The sequence below is a fragment of the Nycticebus coucang genome, chromosome 2 (assembly GCF_027406575.1).
Source record: "Nycticebus coucang isolate mNycCou1 chromosome 2, mNycCou1.pri, whole genome shotgun sequence".
NCBI classification, from domain to species: domain Eukaryota; kingdom Metazoa; phylum Chordata; class Mammalia; order Primates; family Lorisidae; genus Nycticebus; species Nycticebus coucang.
The window spans coordinates 76,767,143-76,787,062 of record NC_069781.1 but is presented as its reverse complement, the minus strand read 5'-3'; the positions used below and the strand labels follow the sequence as shown (position 1 = coordinate 76,787,062).

The following is a 19,920-nucleotide window of genomic DNA, read 5'->3' as shown; positions in this document are numbered from 1 at the left end:
GTGGTGCATATACCCTAACAGAAAGGAAAAATTTATTCTAAAGATGAAGTAGGATGAAAAGCAAGACCCTTTCCATCATGGGATTTTCTTCTTAAGCCTTTTTGTATCAGATATTTTCAGAAATGGTGTAAAAGGAGCAAGGGGAGATGTTTGTGAAAGGGTCAATTTCTTGCCTTTCTGTACCCACTAGGTCTTTTTGATTCCATGCTTAACTACTTTTCTAAAAAAAAAAAAAAAAAAAAAAATTACATCCCCTTTAAGGATTCTGAAGTGACCACAAAGGGCAGCCCCATCATACTGGGTTTGGATCAGCTATTCATTGACATAGGGGAATGGACGTGATCCGGGAAAGAAAATTTTACCACAAGTCCATTCCTTGTCCAGAGTGAACATGAAACTTCCTTGTAAACCAAGAATCAGTAACACACTCTGTCGAGTTTCTTTTCACCCCCGGTTCCACTTGTAAGTTTGCCATAGATCAGAACAGTTCCCAGGAAGGCAGCTTGGATTATGTCTTATTTTCTCAGCCCCTGATATGAAGAAGACTATTACTAAGCAGAGAGTATTACTCTGCATATACCTCGAACTCCTGTGCCTTTGTGTCAGGGGAGTGTAACATCTGTTTCTCTGGCCAGACATGCCTTGAGGTGTGACAGGCATTTTGTTCATTACTTGCTGAGCGAGTCTAAGACTGTAGTAATATTAAGAAAGGCCAAAATAAATAAATAAATAAATAAATAAATAATCCTTGGAGATTTAAAAGTTAGGCCTCTTAATTCCGAGACAATGGTTTTATCTTCCTTTAGTGATGTAAAAGACATTGCCAACAGATTATTTTATTTGGTTTTATGTTGTTGGGGTTTTTTTTGAGGAAGATGGGGAACAAATACATAAATGTAGAAAGACTTCTAAAAACTTCAGGGGTCCCTTCCCAAGCTAAGAATCTGGCAGCACTCTGCGCAGCTGTCCCTAAGGTAATAATCACTGGGTGTGAAGACGTGGAAGCCTCTTCTGCTTGGGGCCGTAGGGTCTCCCTGCCACAGTCCTCATCCCTCCCCATCATCCTCCAGGATGGACTGTGCATTGCCAGTTAACCTTGCTTTTCATACTAGGCTCAAGTCCTTCAATTGTAATACCTACTGGCTCCGTAGCCGTTTGAGCCTTCCTGATGTACACAGCTGTGGGCTGACCACTTGGATGAAAACTATCCCGAAGTACAGAGTGGTATGAGGTTACAGCCCTTAAACCGCAGCTAAGCATCGCATGGTGGTTTAGAGTACAAACTCTTGTCTCTATTCAACTGCCTGAGTTTGAATCCTGGCACCAGCATTCATTAGCTGTGGGACCATACTTAACCTCCCTAAGCCTCAGCTTTTCCCCCATCCAAAAAAAAAAAAAAAAAAAAAAGGGAAATGATTACTGGACCCACCTCTGGAGTCATTATGAGTCATAGATGAGTTATTATAACTCGAGTTCTTTGAACTGTTTAATGATTATTAATTAGCCTTTCAGGCTATTTGTAGCTAATCAGGCAGGTGAATGGACCTCACCTCTGTACACTATAAAGAAACTGTCTTTTCTGGGAGTGGTTTCCATGGTTTTATTTCCAGAAACAGAAAATTCCCTGGGACGGATTGTTGAGTGTGTCTTTAGCTGTACTGTAGATAAAGGTATTGAAATATTTTAGCATTCGGATGTTAAGTAACTTTTCCTCCCATTTTCCTGGTTTTATTTGATTTTTTTATTTAAATACTTTCCTTTTTTCTTTAAAAGTACCCTCGCTAAGGCCTATTCTATTAGCTCTCACATTTGGGTACTTTCTTGGGGGTGTATGTACTAAATCTCCTACCACCGCATGTTTCCTGTACACTTCATGTTGATTATCCTCTGGAAAAAGCACTTACTCTATTTATATTCTGTGTTTCTCTTTAACTTGGTACTCAAGTAGGAGGCATTCAAATTAGAGGGCCTTAATTAGATACAGTGTCATATTTTTGGTTGGTTTTAGAAAATGCTACTGGAGATGTACATCTCGCTATGTTGAAATTTTTGCACCATTAAAGTCAGTCACTAATATAGTAACTCAACCTACCTGTAAAAGAAGTACCACCTGTGCTAGTCTCCCTCCCATCCCTAGTCCAACATTCGGGCTCCGACAGTTGTGTCCATTAGCAGTGTATTAAATAAGAACTGTCATCTCTATTCATCTGATACATAAGAAGAATTAATTAGCTCTCAAGAGACAGGTGTTTAAAAGTTCTTGCAGTAACCTAATCATTTGTACCCTCATATTAATCTGAATTAAAAAATAATAATTCTAAATAAAAAAAAGTTCTTACATAATTCTGGGACAGATGTATATTGTTATTTTTATAAAGAACTAAGATAATTTATGTGTCTATTTATTGCTTTTGTATTTAGTGCCAGGCCTCCTTTTTTTTTTTTAAAAGGAGAATACTTTTGAAAACGTGACCCAGAAGAGCCAGTGTTTTGGTGTGATTCATAAATGTGAAAACCTTCTGCAGTAATTGCTGTCAGAGGTAGTGCTGGTCTGTTCCAATGGTTCCCACCATTTTATTGCCCAAACAGAATATTTTATATTAAGCAGTATTACAAGGCTTTGTTTTGACTTGTTAAACATGCTTTGTTTCCTGCTTGTGTAGAAAGCTTTTAAAAATCATCATTTCAGTATCTGTAATGTTTAACCGAAGACTGTTTCTTTGGAAAAGGATTCATTCTAATTTTTATTTTTAAGCCTTGAAAATTACCCCTGGGGTGAGATATAGAATAAGATGATAAAGACTAGGGTTTAGTGGAGTTAACAAAATCTAGAGACATGGCCTGTTGTTACTTGGATAAAAGAAAGAGGGATTCCTAGAGGCAGTCTGAAAGTTGGAAAGGACTTTTAGCTCTACATAGTCCAACTTCCCACAACCCAGATGTTTCCCCCAGCACCTCTGACAAATGTCCATCCTCCCTCCATGTGGGCATTCCATCATCTCATTGCTTCAGGAGGCAGTTCATGACACTGAAGGACATCTCTAACCACATAGTTACTGCTTCCATTAAAACGGATTCCACCCTCTGACTTCTAGCTATTTTTTCTACTGTACTTGGGCTTTCCGAGAATAAATCTGTGCTTATTCTTAGAAATGTCCTTTAAAATACTTATGAGCAAGCACATCCACCTCAGGACATTCTTCTTCGGGCTGAAGTACCTAACTTTGCTTTCTGAGTGAGGCCTAGACTCTGGCCGTACTGGTCTGCCTCCTTAGGAACATGCTACTCTCTTTGCCTTCCTTTTAAAACATAGCACCCGAGCTGGGCATGGTGGTATGCTCCTGTAGTCCCAGCTACTCGGGAGGCTGAGGCAGGAGGATCATTTGAGCCCATGGAGTTTGGGACTTGCAGTGCTGTATGATCACCTCTGTAAACAGCCACTGTGCTGCAGCCTGGGCAAGATAGTGAGAGTCCTTCTTAAGCAAAAGAAAAAAAGAAAACTTGGCACCCACACCTCCAGAGCAGCTCATTGCAGGGTGGTTAGCTTCTTTTGTCTGGGTGCCAGGATTCTCCTAACATAATTCCAGAGTGTATTTACTTTTTCTAGCAACCTCGACATAGAGTTAACACATGTTGAACATGTGACTTGAAGAACCCTCACTCCTTACCCCAGCACGCACACGCGCACAGAGCTCAGTTCTCAAAGAATGCTGTCAAGGTTAGCCTTCAACTAAGCCTTGATGTTTCTGAACCTACACCCGCTGATCATATTCTTGGGCCTGTGCAGTGCCTTTTATTACTTTTTACCCCATCATTCTTGCCTGTTGCTCTCTGAGTTCTTATTTCATAAAAACTAATTATGTTTACTTCTCTATGTTTTCATCATCTGAAAATTTGATGTCAGCTACGACTGAGAAGTTTCTAGGGGACAAAGGACAGGTCACTATGACAGGCCCCTGAAAAGCCCTTCAGGTTGACAGAACTATTTTAACCAGTCATCCTAAAATGTTGATTGACCATCAGTGAACTGACATGGCCATGCTCTCCTGTCACCCACATTGGTCCTTTCTCAAGGTTTTCAAGAAAGGCTAACACCAAGATACACCATACTTGTAGTCTCTCCTAACTATCAACCTAGAAACCCTGCTGAAAACCTGAAATGAGGTTAGTTTGCCAGGACTTTTTCTGAGAGACCTCCTGCTGGTACTTAATGATGTTATTTATCTTTTCTAAATAGCCCCGTGGCATCTGAATAATTTCCTCTAATTTTTTACCAAGGGTCAACATCAAGCATAACAGTTTTGTTTCCCATTTAGAAATCGGGACCTTTGCTTATCTGTAGGCTTCTGATTCCATTTCTGTTCTCTGTGATTTCCTAAGCATTATTGGCAGAGGCGATCTGCACACTCTTTCAGCATGTAATTAGTTTGCAACTGGACACTTGAACTTATTTGAAGCGACTTGATATGCTCTTTCTATCACTTCTCCTATCAGGAGCTTTTGTTCAGCATTTATTAGGCCTTGCTTTTCAAACCAAAGAATATGGAAACAGAATGGGAGTAGGGCGTCCTCACCTCCTCCCTCTCTACCAGTTGTCTGAAGACACAGTCTTTGAAGGAGCAGGGCCCAGGAAGACTAACTCTGCCATCTGTAAAGGGTTTGGATATCAGGTCCAGCCTTGAAGATGGCCGCCGAGAGGCCAGTGAAGGAGGCAGGGGAAGCCCGATCTGTGCACCAACCCCTGTGCCCAGGGAGTTGCTCCTGCCATCCTGCCACTCTCCCCCCAGCAGTGAATATGTTCTTGTCCTTAATGAGCTCTGCTGGTATCATAAAAATTGGGGTAAACTTCAGCTTGTTCTGAATTTAATTCTCCTCACATTAGAGAAAATCATTCATTCATTCAGGAAACACTTCCTGCGTTGTAGTCTTATTTCCAGCCCTACACTGCAGTGGAGGAGACAGCTGTCTACCGGGTACTACTGAATGGGCAGCAGGCCTAGGGAACTGTACAGTTCCCATACCCACTGGAAATAATTTGTAGTGTTTTCCTCATTTTGAGTAAGGCTGAACTACTGTTAGTAAAGCTGCCATATAATCAACCTATTCTCCAGAAGGGCTGGGTTCTTATTTAAAAATGTTTCCAAGGCTGTATCTCCAAAGTGCTTCACTTGAATTACATTTAGGTATTTACTGAGTTGAAGGCTTTCCCACATTGATGGTCATCTGACGGACTCTTCGTTTTGGTGCTCATACTGCCTTCTTAGATACGTCAGTGGTAACATACGTTTTTTAAAACCAAATCCATGTCCTTGTTTTTTATTTATTTTTGAGACTGAGTCTCATTTTGTTACCCTGGGAAGAGTGCCATGACATCATAGTTCATAGCAATCTCAACTCTTGGGCTCAAGCGATTCTCTTGCCTCAGCCTCCCGAGTAGCTGGGACTACAGGTGCCCACCACAACACCCAGCTATTTTTAGAGACCAGGTCTCGCTGTGACTCAAGCTGGTCTCGAACTTGTGATCTCAGGCAATCCACCCACCTCAGCCTCCCAGAGTGCCAGGATTACAGGTGTGAGCCACCACGCCTGGCCCTCATGTCATTTTTTAGTATTCTTTTTAGTTGTCTAGTTTTTAGATTTTTTTCATTTGTACTTCCTTTTTCTAATATTTTATTTTGAGGCACAGTCTTACTATGTTGCCCCAGGCTAGAGTGCTGTGGCCTCAGACTGAGTCACAGCAACTTGAAACTCTTAGGTTCAAGTTATCCTCCTATCTCAGCCTCCCAACTAACTCAGACTACAGATGCCAAACTCAGAACCCAGCTAATTTTTTTAGCTTTAGTAGACACAGGGTCTGGAACTCCTGAGATCAAGCAGTCTTCCCACCTGGGCCTCCCACAGTGCTGAGATGACAGGTGTGAGCCACGGCGCTCGGCCTGATTTGTACTTCTCTCCCCCTGCCCACAGCCAATCAGATTGCTATGTGTGTTCCTTATCAGAATGATTTGAACTTTTTATGCCAGAATTCTTTTGTTCAGAACCTCACATCTCTGTTGAATTCTAGTCTCTGTTAGTCTCAGATCATTAGAACTATGCCTTTCTTTGAATTATTTACAACATGTTCTAGAAAGCGTCTTAGATGTCATCTGTAGTTGCTAGGTTTCTCTTTACTACTAAAATGCTGTGAGATGTCATGGTCTCTTCTAGCTTCTGTACCCCGTTGGTCAATACCAGCATCATCCCAAAGTCCTAAACGTGAAAGAGTGAATGTTTTCCTAACCCCATGCCTTATTTGTGGCACACGTTCAAGTACAGAGCCCCCTCAGTACACCCAGCAGTGTCTCCCAGGCTCCCTCCTCCTGCCTTCGCACACACACTGTCTTCATGAGGCCCTTCTCAGCCTGGCCCGACTGCGATGCTGTCAGCGTGCCCGGCCTCGGGGCTCTTCTCTGAGGTACCTGTCTGGTGTTGTACTAGTGAAGAACGTTCTGTAGCTTCCCATCGCCTGCCCAGTGATTCTCAGACTCCTTAGCATAGCATTGTCTTAGCACTGTCTGCACCTGAAGACTTTCCCAACTTCTTTTTCTAACATGCCCCTCCCAGCTCTCCTTATATTTCTGAAATGCAGGTAATTGTGTATGTTTGAAATATACATGTACACTGTCATCCCTCTAGTCCTTGGTTAATGCTTTTTTTTCTCTGCACCCTCCTTCACTCCTACACTCTAAGGCAGGGTGGGGTGGTGGCCTTGAGGGAGGATTTGGAAGTGGCCGAGAGTAGGATGTGTATGCCATAGGGTGCTGCTGGCCCCTGGAGTAAGGTCTGGAGGGTTTGGAGGGCTTCCCAGGATCCATCAGACCTGACAGCTGCTTCCCTCCCACCACACAAAGGGACACCAGTTTAGAAGCTTCAGAAGTCCTCAACTGAAGAGGCTTCCCCAGAGGTCTATAGCGGGCTGAAGACCTCAGGTGCTGGTTTATTTTCATTTCCACTTGAAGATCGTGGATTCAGTGATCTACTCAAAAAGAATAGATTTCTGGGAAGCAGAGCCAAGTACTTAGCTGGCACACAGAACCCAAATTCGCTGATGCTCAGATGCAGGTTACGCAGCCTCTTTGTGTAGGCTACAATAACAAAGCACTTCACCCCATTTAATTTTCACAGCGGCTCTCCGTGGTAAGTATTATGCCCATTTTACCAGTGAGGGGCTAGAGTTCTATAGGCCAGTGCTTCCTGTTCGAGCTCACATACACCCCTAGCAAGTGGCTGCCTGTCTGCCCCTATTTCTGGAATAAGGAATGGGACATGTGTGACGAGAAATGGGACCAGGGCAGTAAACACTGCTGTGTTTGGCAGAAGCAAAAGTCCCAGAGATGTTGGGAAATCCACTTTTCCCCCCTTTTTGGAGAACTCTCTGTTTTTTTTCCAGAATGAGATTCTAAACATAACCCCATGTGATCTTCCAACAAGGCAGGTAGGTGAAGAGACTGAGGCTTGGAGAGTGAAGTGAATACACCAGATTACTGAGCCTAGGAAGGAGGTGCCGGGGGGGGACGCGAACCCAGGTTTTTTGACTCCAGTGTTCTTTCTACTCTACCACAGGTGTAACGTGGAGAAGGTGCCCAGTAATTCTCAGTTGGAAATAGAAGGAAACAGGTCAGGATCTGTCTTGTATTCCCGTGTCTCTAAACACAGGTATCCTTGGTACATGAAATAGACTTGACTTGTAGAATCAGGCTTTGGAAGCAGATTTCTCCGTTCACCTCCTTAGCACCCCCACTTGGAGCAGGGGATGCAAGCACAGATATTCTTAAGCAGCTGCCATGGCTTCTGAAGTTGTGCTGTGTTTTAACCTTGGTGTGTCTATTCTGTACATGCACTTCTTACAGAGGTGTCGGGAGCTTCCTGAAACCCTGCTGTGCCGCAGCACCCTGCGCGGAGATGGGTTTCTGTTCCTTCCCCGCTTCCAGAGCAGCTTCTGTTGTCTGTTCTGCTGGCTCTGTAACTCTGTGCTGTCTTGGTTTAGAAGCTTATTGCTCAGCACCTGCGGTGGCTTCCCCTGCAGGACGTGAGGCATGAATGTTCACGCCGCGTCTGCAAGCTCAAGTTGATCTCAGGGGTGCGGAGGGCACTTGCCGAGTCTCCTCCTGTTTGTGCAGTGGGTTGAGTTTCGGGGTGTGACTTCTTCTCCTACCTGCTGTGTGTGGTCCTCAGCATCCTAAGTCAGTCTGTTTAACTTCTGTGTGGCTTTGTTTCTGCTGGGGGCGGGGGGGAACAGAAGTGCTCTTCTCCTGGCATATTGTAAGAATTTGATGTTGGTTGAGCTAGGGAATTGGATGTACATAAAATACTAGGGCTAAGAGTTGTAATTAATATATCAAAAATAGCCATTTCTTTCCTCCCTTCAATTTTTACTTTTAAGGAATACTGATAACAATACTTTCTCATCCATATTCCAACTTTGTCAACTGACCCAATAACATTCTTTATAGCATTTTCCCCCAGCAGTGTAGGATCCAACGTAGGGAAAAAGAATTGAGGCTGCATCCTGTATTTCAGAATGAATACTGATCGCCAGTTGCAGCATTCTTCTTTATTTAATAAGATAATAAAATAGGAGCGATTTATACCTACCCATTTCTGGTGGAGATGAAAGGATTAGGCAAGATTGTCAATTTTTGATTTTTCTTATTATTGTTCAGTAAACAATAATTATTTCTAGAAAACAGGCCCACAAACTGTAGCGTCTACTAAGAAACGTTGAGAATCATTTTCTAGTTTTGCCATTATGAGAAATAACTCAATGTGGATTTGAATTTGGTGATTGAAACAACCAACACTTGTCTGTAAGTTTGTGTGGTTTAAACAATGCACCAAACTGGGTAAGCACTTTCACCTCTGTACCTAGAAAGGAAGCCTTCTGATGTAAACAGCATGGATGGGCTAAACACCCACCCCAGTGAGTGGCATACATTTCAGCTCCCCTTCCCCGTCCCCTGTTCCGTCAAAATGGTCATGTGACCATGAAAAGTGGATTAATAACTTCAAAGGTTATTGCAAGTCTCCAGTGTCATGCCTGGGCTTTTCAAGGGAAGATGATGTGACCATATGTAGTTAGGACCTACATAAATCCATTTTCACTAAAGACACGTTTAAGCTGTCATTTCCAGAGGCATAGCAAGGGGCTGGCACTTGTCTACTCAGGGGTCTCTGGAGTCTGTCTCATCTCTGTCTGCCTGTCACACATGCTTCCTTTTCCCATAAACTTGAGCCAACAACTTGGTGTACAGGGCTTGTGTTATGACAAATTAACCCTTCCTTCAGAGCAGTTGGGTTGCTTTTTTTTTTAAGTCCTTTCTTCATACGTTCAGTAGGACTGAACATTTTCTGTGTCTCAGTCTCTGTGTACATTTTGAAAATAGTAAAAAAAAAATAAAATGGTGCATTTTATTTTATTTATTTATTTATAGACAGGTCTTACTCTGTCGCACTGAAGTGAGTGCTGTGGTATCAGCCTAGCTCACAGCATCCTCAAACTCTTGGGCTCAAGGCCTCTTGCCTTAGCCTCCTGACTAGCTGGGACTATAGGTGCCCACCACATCACCTCACTAATTTTTCTCTTTTTGGTAGAGAAGAGGTCTTACTCTTGCTCACGCTGATCTCAAAACTCTGAGCTCAAGGGGGTCCTCCTATCTTGGCCTCCTAGAGTGCTAGGATTACAGGCATGAGCCACCACACCTGTCCACAAATGGAGTACTTTAAAGCATGGTTGGAAAGAGCTATGTACACGAATAAGCACCTGGTATGAATAAGGTGTATGGACAGCAGGGGTGGGGAAGAGCGTCTCATTGGTAGTCGGCAGAGTGGGAATTTCCTGAGCAGACTGTGAGAGGGGAGGATGGTGGGCGGGGCAGAGGCACTAAGTGGCCTAAGTGTGTGGGCAGCCATGGAGGCGTGGAAAGCAGGCTCCCTCCAGAGAACATGCATATCTCAGCAGTGTGAGCAGGTAACTAGGGACCAGGAGGGTGACAGTCTAGGTGAGGCTGGAGGAAGCAGCAGAGCAGATACCAGAGCCCCAAACACTAAGTTGAGGAATTCTTGCATTCTTTTTAGGATTGGAGTCTCAAGGGTACTCCCTAGTCACTGCAGTGAGTGTTAAGAGCACTCTTTTGAGAGGACTGATGGAGGGCACTCCTGAACTCTGGGTGTGCACGTATAGTGACAGGTACATGATGTTTGTCATGTGAGGGAAGAGAGGTGACACCCTGGCAGCCAGAATAGGCTCTGCAGGGCAGAGTGGGGAGCCTGGAGGGGATCATGGAGACACAGGCAGATTCCTGTTCGGAAATGTCACTCTTATAGTGTGTGAAGGACAGATTGAAGGAGGCATAAGTTAGAAGGATGTTGTTAGGTGGAGAAGGAGTTGTCCTTAAAACAAGGACATGGCAGTGAGTAGGAAGACAAGGAATAGAGACTCAGAGATACGAGTGACGCGACTTAGGAGGAGGGTGGATGTGTGAGGAAGAGGGGAGCACAGGCAACTCTACAATCTCTGCCCTGAGTGATCAGTGAGCAGTGGTGCCATTTACAGGAGTACAGGTGGAAGCACAGTTGACATGTGTGAAGGCACTGTGTGTCCGTGTCCGTGTGTGTGTGTGTGTGTGTGTGTTCAGGCCCTCATACTCATCACAAGATGGCTGAGTTCTCTCCCTGGCTATTAACAGCCTTGAACATTGTGATTATGTTGTTAGTATTGACCGCCCCTTCAGGACCAGCCAACGAGCTCTTTTAGACAAAATTTATTTTTAGCATTCTTGGCACCAGACATTCCATATTTCTTTACATGAGAGAGAGAAGCTGTAACAATGGCTCTCAAGCCCAATCACCTTCACATTTAGTGGCCCTAATTTGCTGACAGTGAAATTGCCATGAAAGCAGTGTGACCAAGTTGATCCACTTTTAAGGAATTTGAGCTGGAGGAGAACAGCCTTTCTTCCTCCATGCTGTTTTTCCCCTCCTTGGGCTCAGCATTAGGGTTCACATGCAGCCTGGGGAGGTCGGTGCCTCACTCATTGTCTGGGATGGCGTTTCCCAGAGGTGGTCGTCCACCTTGAGTCCTGTAGTTCCTCCTTGGAGATTCCCAGTATGGTGAGAGGCTCTGGGAAGTCCTGCTGTAAAGACAGATGATTAACATTGTTTAACCCACCATTACCCAAACTCATTTGAAGAACAAACCCATCCATTAAGCCAGTTTTCTGTGGAGCACACTTTGGGAAATGCTGAATTGGAGCTCAACTATTACATTCAGTCTGGAGAGAATCTGCTCAAAGAGGTGTGGATTCCAGGACTTTATTTTGTGCTCATTACAAATATTGATACTTTAAATGTTTATTGGAACAGGCTGCCTTGACTCCTGGTGACTTGACACTTATTTATGGTGCTTAGCCAATTATACCCACATACAGCAGGTGGGCAGCCCACAAATAAACTTAGTCCATCTGTTTTCTAAGGCACAAAAGTCCTCCCCTTGGCTTCCAGCATTAGCCTGGCCCCCAGTTCCCTCTCCCCAGGGTCTCTGCCTCTCAAGCTTCAGGCCAACACCAGCAGAGATGACCCCTCTCTGAGGGAGGGGAGGGAGTCCCCGCTGGAAATAACAAAACAGATTTTCTTACACAGCTGACGAATTGTTTTCCAAACCACTCTACAGACATTTTGATCAAAAATGAATTGCCCTGGAAGATAGCAGTTATTTGGATATGTGTGTCTTCATATATTCGTGGGGTAAAAAAACGGTCTCATTCCTTTAGAATCATACCTAATATGTCTTCCTTAAAAATTTACCAAAAAGGGGTGGCGCCTGTGGCTCAAAGGCACCGGCCTCATATACCGGAGGTGGCAGGTTCAAACCCCGCCCCGGCCAAAAACTACACACACACACACACACACACACACACACACAAAAAAAAATTACCGAAAGGGCTATTTCAGAAAAAGCAGTATTCTGAAGATGGCTGCCATGACCCACCACTTAACAAAGCAGCGTGTGCAACTTAGGCACAGATGGAGGGGCATTTGATTTTGTTTGTCTGTAAGAGCTTTGTGCTTTTGAGTTTGGTCACAATTCAACCAAAAGCTTTCAAGCATTTTTACCATTAAGAAGTGAGGACTCAGTAAAGGATCAAAGAACTATTCAACAGAAGGGAAAGCAGGTCCTTCTGTTTCTAAAGGCAGACGTTCTTTGCATCATGAACAGGTGAGGTGGCAAAAGCTGGTGAAATGGTTGGCCAAAGAAGCAACAAGGCTGTTCAGCCATCATTAGATTTATAGGCAGTGAGAATTTCATACGTTTATCTGCTGTTATGAAATGTCAGGGGAGACACAGAGGGTAAGAAACTTAAAGTCCTGAGTCAGTATTTCCAAAAGTCAAATGATTGCTGGGTAGCCTTCGAAAATCTCTCTTCAGGGCGGCACCTGTGGCTCAAGGAATAGGGCTCTGGTCCCATATGCCGGAGGTGGCAGGTTCAAACCTAGCCCGGGCCAAAAACCAAAAAAAAAAAAAAAAGAAAATCTCTCTTCAAAATGTTTCCCCCCCTCAGAATAAAAACAGCAACAATAATAATAATACTATCTGAATCTCACGTACTGTTGCAAGCACCTCTGATTTATAGTAATAAATCCAATGAGAGAATCCTGAAGAAGTAAAAAGGAACTTTGTAGATTTCAATGGTTGTAACATATGAAATAAAATTTTATATAATTATTTGTTTCGCCTTACATGGTAGAGTTACAAAAATAAAAAGGGCCAACTAGTGAAATGTGCTGTTTATGGTGCTATAAATAAAAGTTGGGCATATGACCCTTAGGCATCATTTTCCTGGGAAAAATAAAATTATACTGTTTTCAGAGAAGGTAACCTAATTAAAGTGTTTGAGACTTATTTTATTTATGGATAATATGTTTTTAAATTACATTCAATTGTAAATATTCGTTTTGTGGAATAAGAGTACATTATGATTGTTTATGCTGTGGCATATTTCCTTCTGGAACTTTTTTTATGCCTTTTAAAAAATGTCCTTGAAGTCTCACCATACTTGCCAGTTGATATCCTTCCTGTGGTTCTTTTTTTTTTTTCCTTTTATGACATAGGCAATTTTTTTCATTCTTGTAAGCGTATAATTTTAACATAAATAATTTTAGATTCTCTAGCATTCCATTATTAGTCCTTTCTCCAACTGTTAAACATCTTGGCTGCTTTGTATCATTTCACAATTTTAAATAATCCTGTAATAAACATCTCCATGTATATATAAAGCTTTGGTCCATGTTCCAACCTCGAGCAGATGACCAAAGGTAAAATGACGCAGCCGAGGGTGACGGTATTGAAGACTCTGGATGAAGTCGTGGCGCTTTTCTTTTTGAGCCGAGAGAGTCCTTTCCCATCTCCTGACATGAGGCATTCGCTTGGCATAAACCTGATGCAACCTTGTTTTTTTCTGATAACTCAGGGGCATTATATATTCACCGTTCTTCATGATCCTTAGGGCAATGTTAACAGCCATCAGTTTCATTACCCACTCTGTTTTGCTGTTACTTCTATGTTTCAAGAGACTGGGAGATCAGATTCCCAAGCTTGTTAGAAATTATCACCAATGAATACTCATTAAGACTGAAAGAAGCCATCTCAGTAGTGAATACGGAATGCAGGTCCTTATTTTTTTTTTTTTGTAGAGACAGAGTCTCACTGTACCGCCCTCGGTAGAGTGCCGTGGCGTCACACGGCTCACAGCAACCTCTAACTCTTGGGCTTACGTGATTCTCTTGCCTCAGCCTCCCAAGCAGCTGGGACTACAGGTGCCCACCACAACACCTGGCTATTTTTGGGTTGCAGTTTGGCCGGGGCTGGGTTTGAACCCGCCACCCTCGTCATATGGGGCCGGCGGCCTACTCACTGAGCCACAGGCGCTGCCCAGAATACAGGTCCTTTAAGACACCTGGTTCATGGCTGGCTTAGGTTTCTCTGAGCTCCCCAGATAAATGAGTTACTACTATGGACTGAGGAAATTTTTTAGTGGTGTGTATTAAACTTCATAGGAACCTGACCCTAAAACCTACTGCCCTGCAATGTTGACCCAATTTTTAAAGTTTTCTTCTCGAATGATTTCCTGTGTTTGATTCCTTTAGGACTGTGATAACTTTTCTGTGAAATCTTTCTATCCCCCAAGCGGGTATTCTAAAGCATGACATCTTTTTCTTATCAAGGCAAGGTAGTCACATTTTTACCTTCATTAATTAATGTAAACAAAACTTACTTCAGCTTTCTACTTAAGATCTCTCTTTCAGAAGTATCCAGTAGGAATTCTTACCAATAAATCAGCTTGAGCAGGTAAAAAGAAAAATTATAAGACAGGAAAAAACAAAAAGATATCCTCACCAAACATCAATCTCAGTTTGGACTCGAAAAAAAATCATCCAAAGACCTAGCACAGTGTAACAGCCAGTATTTTAAAGGAGTAGGCTTCATTACTAGCAAATCAGTCTTCAGCACACCTGTAAGCCTAAAATGTACTCAAAGGTAAAGCTGACAATATATAAAGTTATAAGGTAAGCAGTCACCATTTTACAGTCACAGTAGTATAGATGTGGAATTATTCCTTTTGGTTTATGGAGGTAATGAAGAAAAAAATTGGTTCCCACATAAAATATAACAAATTCAGTCTTGGTGGTGTGTGTCTAAGCTATGCACACAGGGTCTGCAGTCCCCCTCTTACACGGTGGTTTGCAGGGCTTTTTCATCTCACGTACTGTGTCATCATGGCCATGTGTGTCTCCATGCCCTGTCACTTCTGTGAAGAGGTGAAATGCTAGAGAAAAGGCGCCCACCATTACCTTCAACCCTCAAGTCCAATGTGTCCCTTTAAATTTGTATTTCAGGTTATACTCCTCCCTCGCCCACCCTGTGTCTAATCAGAGTCACACTTGGTCTGAGATACCTTGTTGTGCAAAATCGATCTGAAATCACAGACCATCTGGGCAGGGGTGGTGTGGGGTGGTGTGGGGGGGTCCCACTTTTGTCCTGGGAAGCAGTGTGCTCTGAGGTAACAATTTATACTTAGGCCTTCTATTGTGTAAAATGACATAATGGAAAATACCTTAGGGTAGGATAAGCATTTCACCAGAAACAGAACACCTTCTGTAAACCATTCTACAATTAGTCCATTGTTCTCTGCTTTAAAAAGGGGGGAAAAAACTGACATTGAAAAAAAAAAAAATAACTCATTTGAAAAGGTATATTTAAAAAGCCTTTGCTTGGCTCAAGTTTGGAAAAGAAATGCCAAGAATTCAAAACTCTATCAAGCTGTTTCATTTCCCTTTTTTTTGTTTATTTGTTTTACTTATTTTTAAATGTGTAATTTAGGAAAAAGTAAATTACTGTAGCAATGTGTTGTCCTGTGACTTCAGTGCATTCTATAGGTGACATAAAAGCTGAAAGCTGAGGACGCTGAATAGGGCCCCAGAGCCAGTTGTCCTGATGGAGAAGCAGGAGGAGGGTTTGACATGTGTGAGATATTCTGACCCTGTGTGGAGGACAGAAAACAACAAACATAGAAGAATTAAGTGAGGGGCTTGAGAGGTAGCATAGTATTTAGGAAAATTTCCTCTCTTTTCATGGAGAATAGGTTCTTAATCTTGGATGGATAATTAAGTGCAGAGAACTCCTACCAGCCACACAGTGAAAAATGGATCAGGCCTAGAGACCTGGTCATAAAAGGGGACAGGATACAGCACTTGGGGGGACACGGAAGAGGCGCTATCCTATCTAGAAGCGAAACTGGTCAGTAGTACAGGTTGGGTTTGCAAAGAGTAAGGACATACCCTGGAGGGCTTGGGAATCCAGCCTGAGATACTTGAATGGTGATGCGAGCAACACAGTCCCCAGGAGGCTTCCTTAGGTAGCTTCCCGTCCCCGTCCCCCTTTTGCCCTTGTCCTTTACTGTTTTGTTTTTTTTCCTTCAGATTAGTATGAGGGTACAAATGATTAGGTCACACTGTGTGCATTTGTGAGATAAAGTTCATGTTGTAGTTAAGCCCTTCCTTTACTCTTAGGACAGAAAAAGAGAAAGTAGAGTAGAGGTATTAAGTCCACTAGAGCCTTTATTTTTAAACAGAATAAATTCTGTTCCTTATTTTACAGAATTGGCCCCAAGTCTCAGAGCATTCAGCTCTCTGGGTTATAAATCTAGACAGCTCTGGATTCGTCTGCTTCTAGGGTGTTGGAATTCCTAGGGCCTGACTGAGTTCAGAGATACCAGACCAAGATTATTTTAGCCATTTTGCTCCTTAGAGCTTTATTACTACTATGGGTCCAAACCACTTATTTTTTATTTTTCCAGTAGCGCAGTTGGAATTAAGAGTATGTCCATCACAGGTGTAGGAAGCAAAGATGTGCTGTAATCCGTCAATAGAAAAATGACACCATCTGTTGGCAATGTAGAAAATGACACCATGGGTGTTATTGAAGGAGGATCGGGTGTTAAATCCACAATTTTTACAAAGAGGTCTGACTTTTGGGTTGCTGCTAGGTTATGGAGAGTGCTAATTATAAAGAAGTCGCTTGTAGCAACAGAAAAATTAATATCTATAAATTACTTTCCTTGCATTTCATATGCCTCTTTTTTCACAGGTAAAATGTTTGAGTATATAAATCTCAGAATGGTAGAAAAAGGTTAGACTAGAAATTGTGGTGTTGAAGGTGACAGTCAAGAGTTTTTTTCCATACACTACATGGTGGTGCGAGTTATGGTACAAATGCATTTATTGACCTGAGGGGGGTGGTGAGGAGGGGTGGTTGAGCAGACAGGAGAATACCTTGGATTTTACTACAATAATCTAAAAATCCAATTCCCTAGTAAACTGTAGCCTTCTTAAACCTCTTGTTTGCCCTGATTTTAGGATTCATGAGGCCCATATGTGCATTAAAAAATCAAAAACAGTGACCAGTATAAAAGAAAAACTAGCCCATTCCTTTGACAGAAGATTTTCAGTTAATTTATGCAGGCCCCTTTGCACTTCAGCATTTTCCCCACTGGTTGCTAAGCAACCATTTGAGTTACTGCGCATGCCTTTTTTATGATAACTGTCATTATGATTACTTTTTAATTATACAACTGGGACCGTGGATTAAAACAGCATATTGTCACTTATGCTTTGCTACCGCCTTCTAGCATTCTCACAAACTCCTGGAATCACCTCCTGAAATTTACATGACAGTGATTTATGATTTTTTGATATTTCTGTCTTCACAAAAGAAGTAAAAATGGCATTGTAAGGGGAGCAAGATTTTTGTGAAAAATGACTATATCACACATCGCATATCATTATTGATCTGGGTAGGCCAGATCAGAGACTAGGATCTTGAACCTAAATTATGAATGTCTTTGTTCCTTTAACCATGTCTGCTTCTAAGAGATGTTAAAAGCTTGTATTGCTTTGTAGCCTGTGTTTCAAAATTACAAAATGCTAAGCGTTTGTTGTTATTAAACCTGCTTTCAAATAAACCTACCACAAATCTGGGGGAAGGAGCAAGCACCAATCCCAGAAACACGAGGCATCTACATTTACTAAATATATATATATTTTTTGCCCAAATTTCTCCACACACACAGAAAGGCAGTTAAGTGAGATGAAGGGGTTCCTCTGTCAAATAATAATAATAAGGGCGTGTGTGGCTCATGGTGTATAAATTACCCTAAAAGGAATAAGGCCAAGAAGAGAGACACTAAGTACATACAAAAGCTTTTCATTTGGGAGTATATTCTAACATATTTTGAATTGCTTTGTAAACATAAAGTGAATTTGAAGACAAAAGAGTATGGAAATAAAGTCTGTCGGGTTTTTTTAAACCAATTATTCATTTACAAACAAAATGTTTGGCTAAGTAGGATATTTTAAATATTTCTACCAAAACGAAGAGATATATTTGTTCTGAAAGAGAAACCCGCGGTGGACTTCCCTTATCATACGTGTAACAGAAGTGGGGCCCGAATTGTATTTGAATGTGACTTTGAAGTTAGCACAAGGGGCATTAATCTCTAGGACATTTGTGGGATTTTTCTTGACTTGAAGAACCCCATGTCAGTATGCATGGGGTATAATTTGCTTTGTTGCCATTTTCTGAAAAACATAAAACCTTTCCTCAGCGGTGTTTGATCTGCTCTGTTTTTCTTTGTCTCACCCACCCTACAGTTCAGGGCGACAGCTCAGTGAAGTCTTCATTCAGTTACCTTCAAGGAAAGAATTGCCAGAATACTATGAATTAATTAGGAAGCCAGTGGATTTCAAAAAAATAAAGGTAGATGTATTGTTTACCCACTTTATTCTTGAAGTAAATGAAGGAAAGGTGTCAATTCATTGGCATGGTTGGTGCTAGTTGGGACGCGGCGTGGCATCCTGTCTGTCCACTTACAAGGGCCTGCCCCCAGCTAGGTTGGGATGTCCGTGTGCCTTTTCTCATATGTTACTTCACCATATGAGGTGAGAGCGTGGCATCCTGTCTGTCCACTTACAAGGGCCTGCCCCCAGCTAGGTTGGGATGTCCGTGTGCCTTTTCTCATATGTTACTTCACCATATGAGGTGAGAGCGTGGCATCCTGTCTGTCCACTTACAAGGGCCTGCCCCCAGCTAGGTTGGGATGTCCGTGTGCCTTTTCTCATATGTTACTTCACCATATGAGGTGAGAGCTCATATGCTTTATTTCATTTCACTGAAGACCTTTCAGCCTCCCTCCAGTTGCTGCTCTTTTCTCCTATCATATGCTCCTCCCCCACCCCCCCCCAAAGAAGGAAGACTCGTGGGAGGGTGCTCTTGGTGAATGGTGCTCCCTGGGGTTGTGCAGTCCCGCCTCCCTGGCAGGACTGGACGGTGTGAAGACAAAGGGAAAATCAGTCTTTATTAACTAAGTAATAACTGTTGCATTTTCCTCTTCCTTTTTCTTTTCTCTATCTTATTCGAAATTTCCATTAGGAAAGAATCCGCAACCATAAGTACCGGAGCCTCGGCGACCTGGAGAAGGACGTCATGCTTCTCTGTCACAACGCTCAGACGTTCAACTTGGAGGGGTCCCAGGTTTGTCTCCAGCGGTCTAAAAAGCTCTTAACCTTAGATGTGCTCGGTCCTTTTAAGTAAAATATTTCATTTTCTATCCTTTGAATCATTAACGCCCTGACCCTGGCAGAAGGAAAAAGAAAAAAGTAAAAGCCTGTATTTTCAGGTTACCCCTGTAAGTAAATTGAAGCTTCGGCAGTTTCAAATTAGTTTTGTACCTTAGCCCTACTAGCTCTTACTCACTCTTCCCTTCAAGGCTTGCCTTCTAATTAGAGGAGGAAGTCAAGTAAATCATTTAAGGTAAGGCTGAACGGCTGGCTCTACCACTTTCGATTTTACACAGATTGTGTGTTTGATTATATTTACCTTCGTTTCTCTGATTTGTAACCTTGAATCAGGAATTGAAACTACTGTGATTTAAGACAACACAATATATATATATTAAAAAAAAAAAAACCTACTTCTAATTGCTTTAAAAAAATCCTTTTTATTAGCCCAATGGCAATTTTCCTGACTCTCCTCCATAATTAGCAAGTCTGAAAGTATGTAAGTGAACTGAATTTATTAAAATAAGGGGGAGGACACTTTCACTTTAATTATACCTCAATTACTGTCACCTTTTGAAGGAACTCACTTTTTAAAATCTGTATATCTGGCCTAATGTTCTCCCACCCATGAAGAAGAGAGAACAAGACATGTCAGTGTGATCCCCCCACCCAGGTCAATGTCAAAACACCGGTAAATTCCTCCAGGCTTTCTGATCTGACTCTTTTGCCTCCGTATCAATTTCAGTCTTCAAATTGGAGAACATAAGAATT

At 42.3% G+C, this 19,920-nt stretch overlaps 1 protein-coding gene across 6 annotated transcripts in view; it reads left to right on the top strand.

Annotated features, from left to right (window-relative positions):
• The window catches only part of SMARCA2 (SWI/SNF related, matrix associated, actin dependent regulator of chromatin, subfamily a, member 2), a 172,606-nt gene that overhangs the window by 142,602 nt on the left and 10,084 nt on the right, over positions 1 to 19,920 (top strand). For 4 of the 6 annotated variants that reach the window (XM_053574053.1, XM_053574068.1, XM_053574060.1 and 1 more), the window contains exons 29-31: positions 7,603 to 7,656; positions 18,244 to 18,349; positions 19,022 to 19,123. In XM_053574053.1, coding sequence (XP_053430028.1) covers positions 7,603 to 7,656; positions 18,244 to 18,349; positions 19,022 to 19,123 — 262 coding nt within the window. The remainder of the gene's footprint in view (positions 1 to 7,602; positions 7,657 to 18,243; positions 18,350 to 19,021; positions 19,124 to 19,920) is intronic. The other 2 variants (XM_053574072.1, XM_053574084.1) reach the window with 1 other exon arrangement.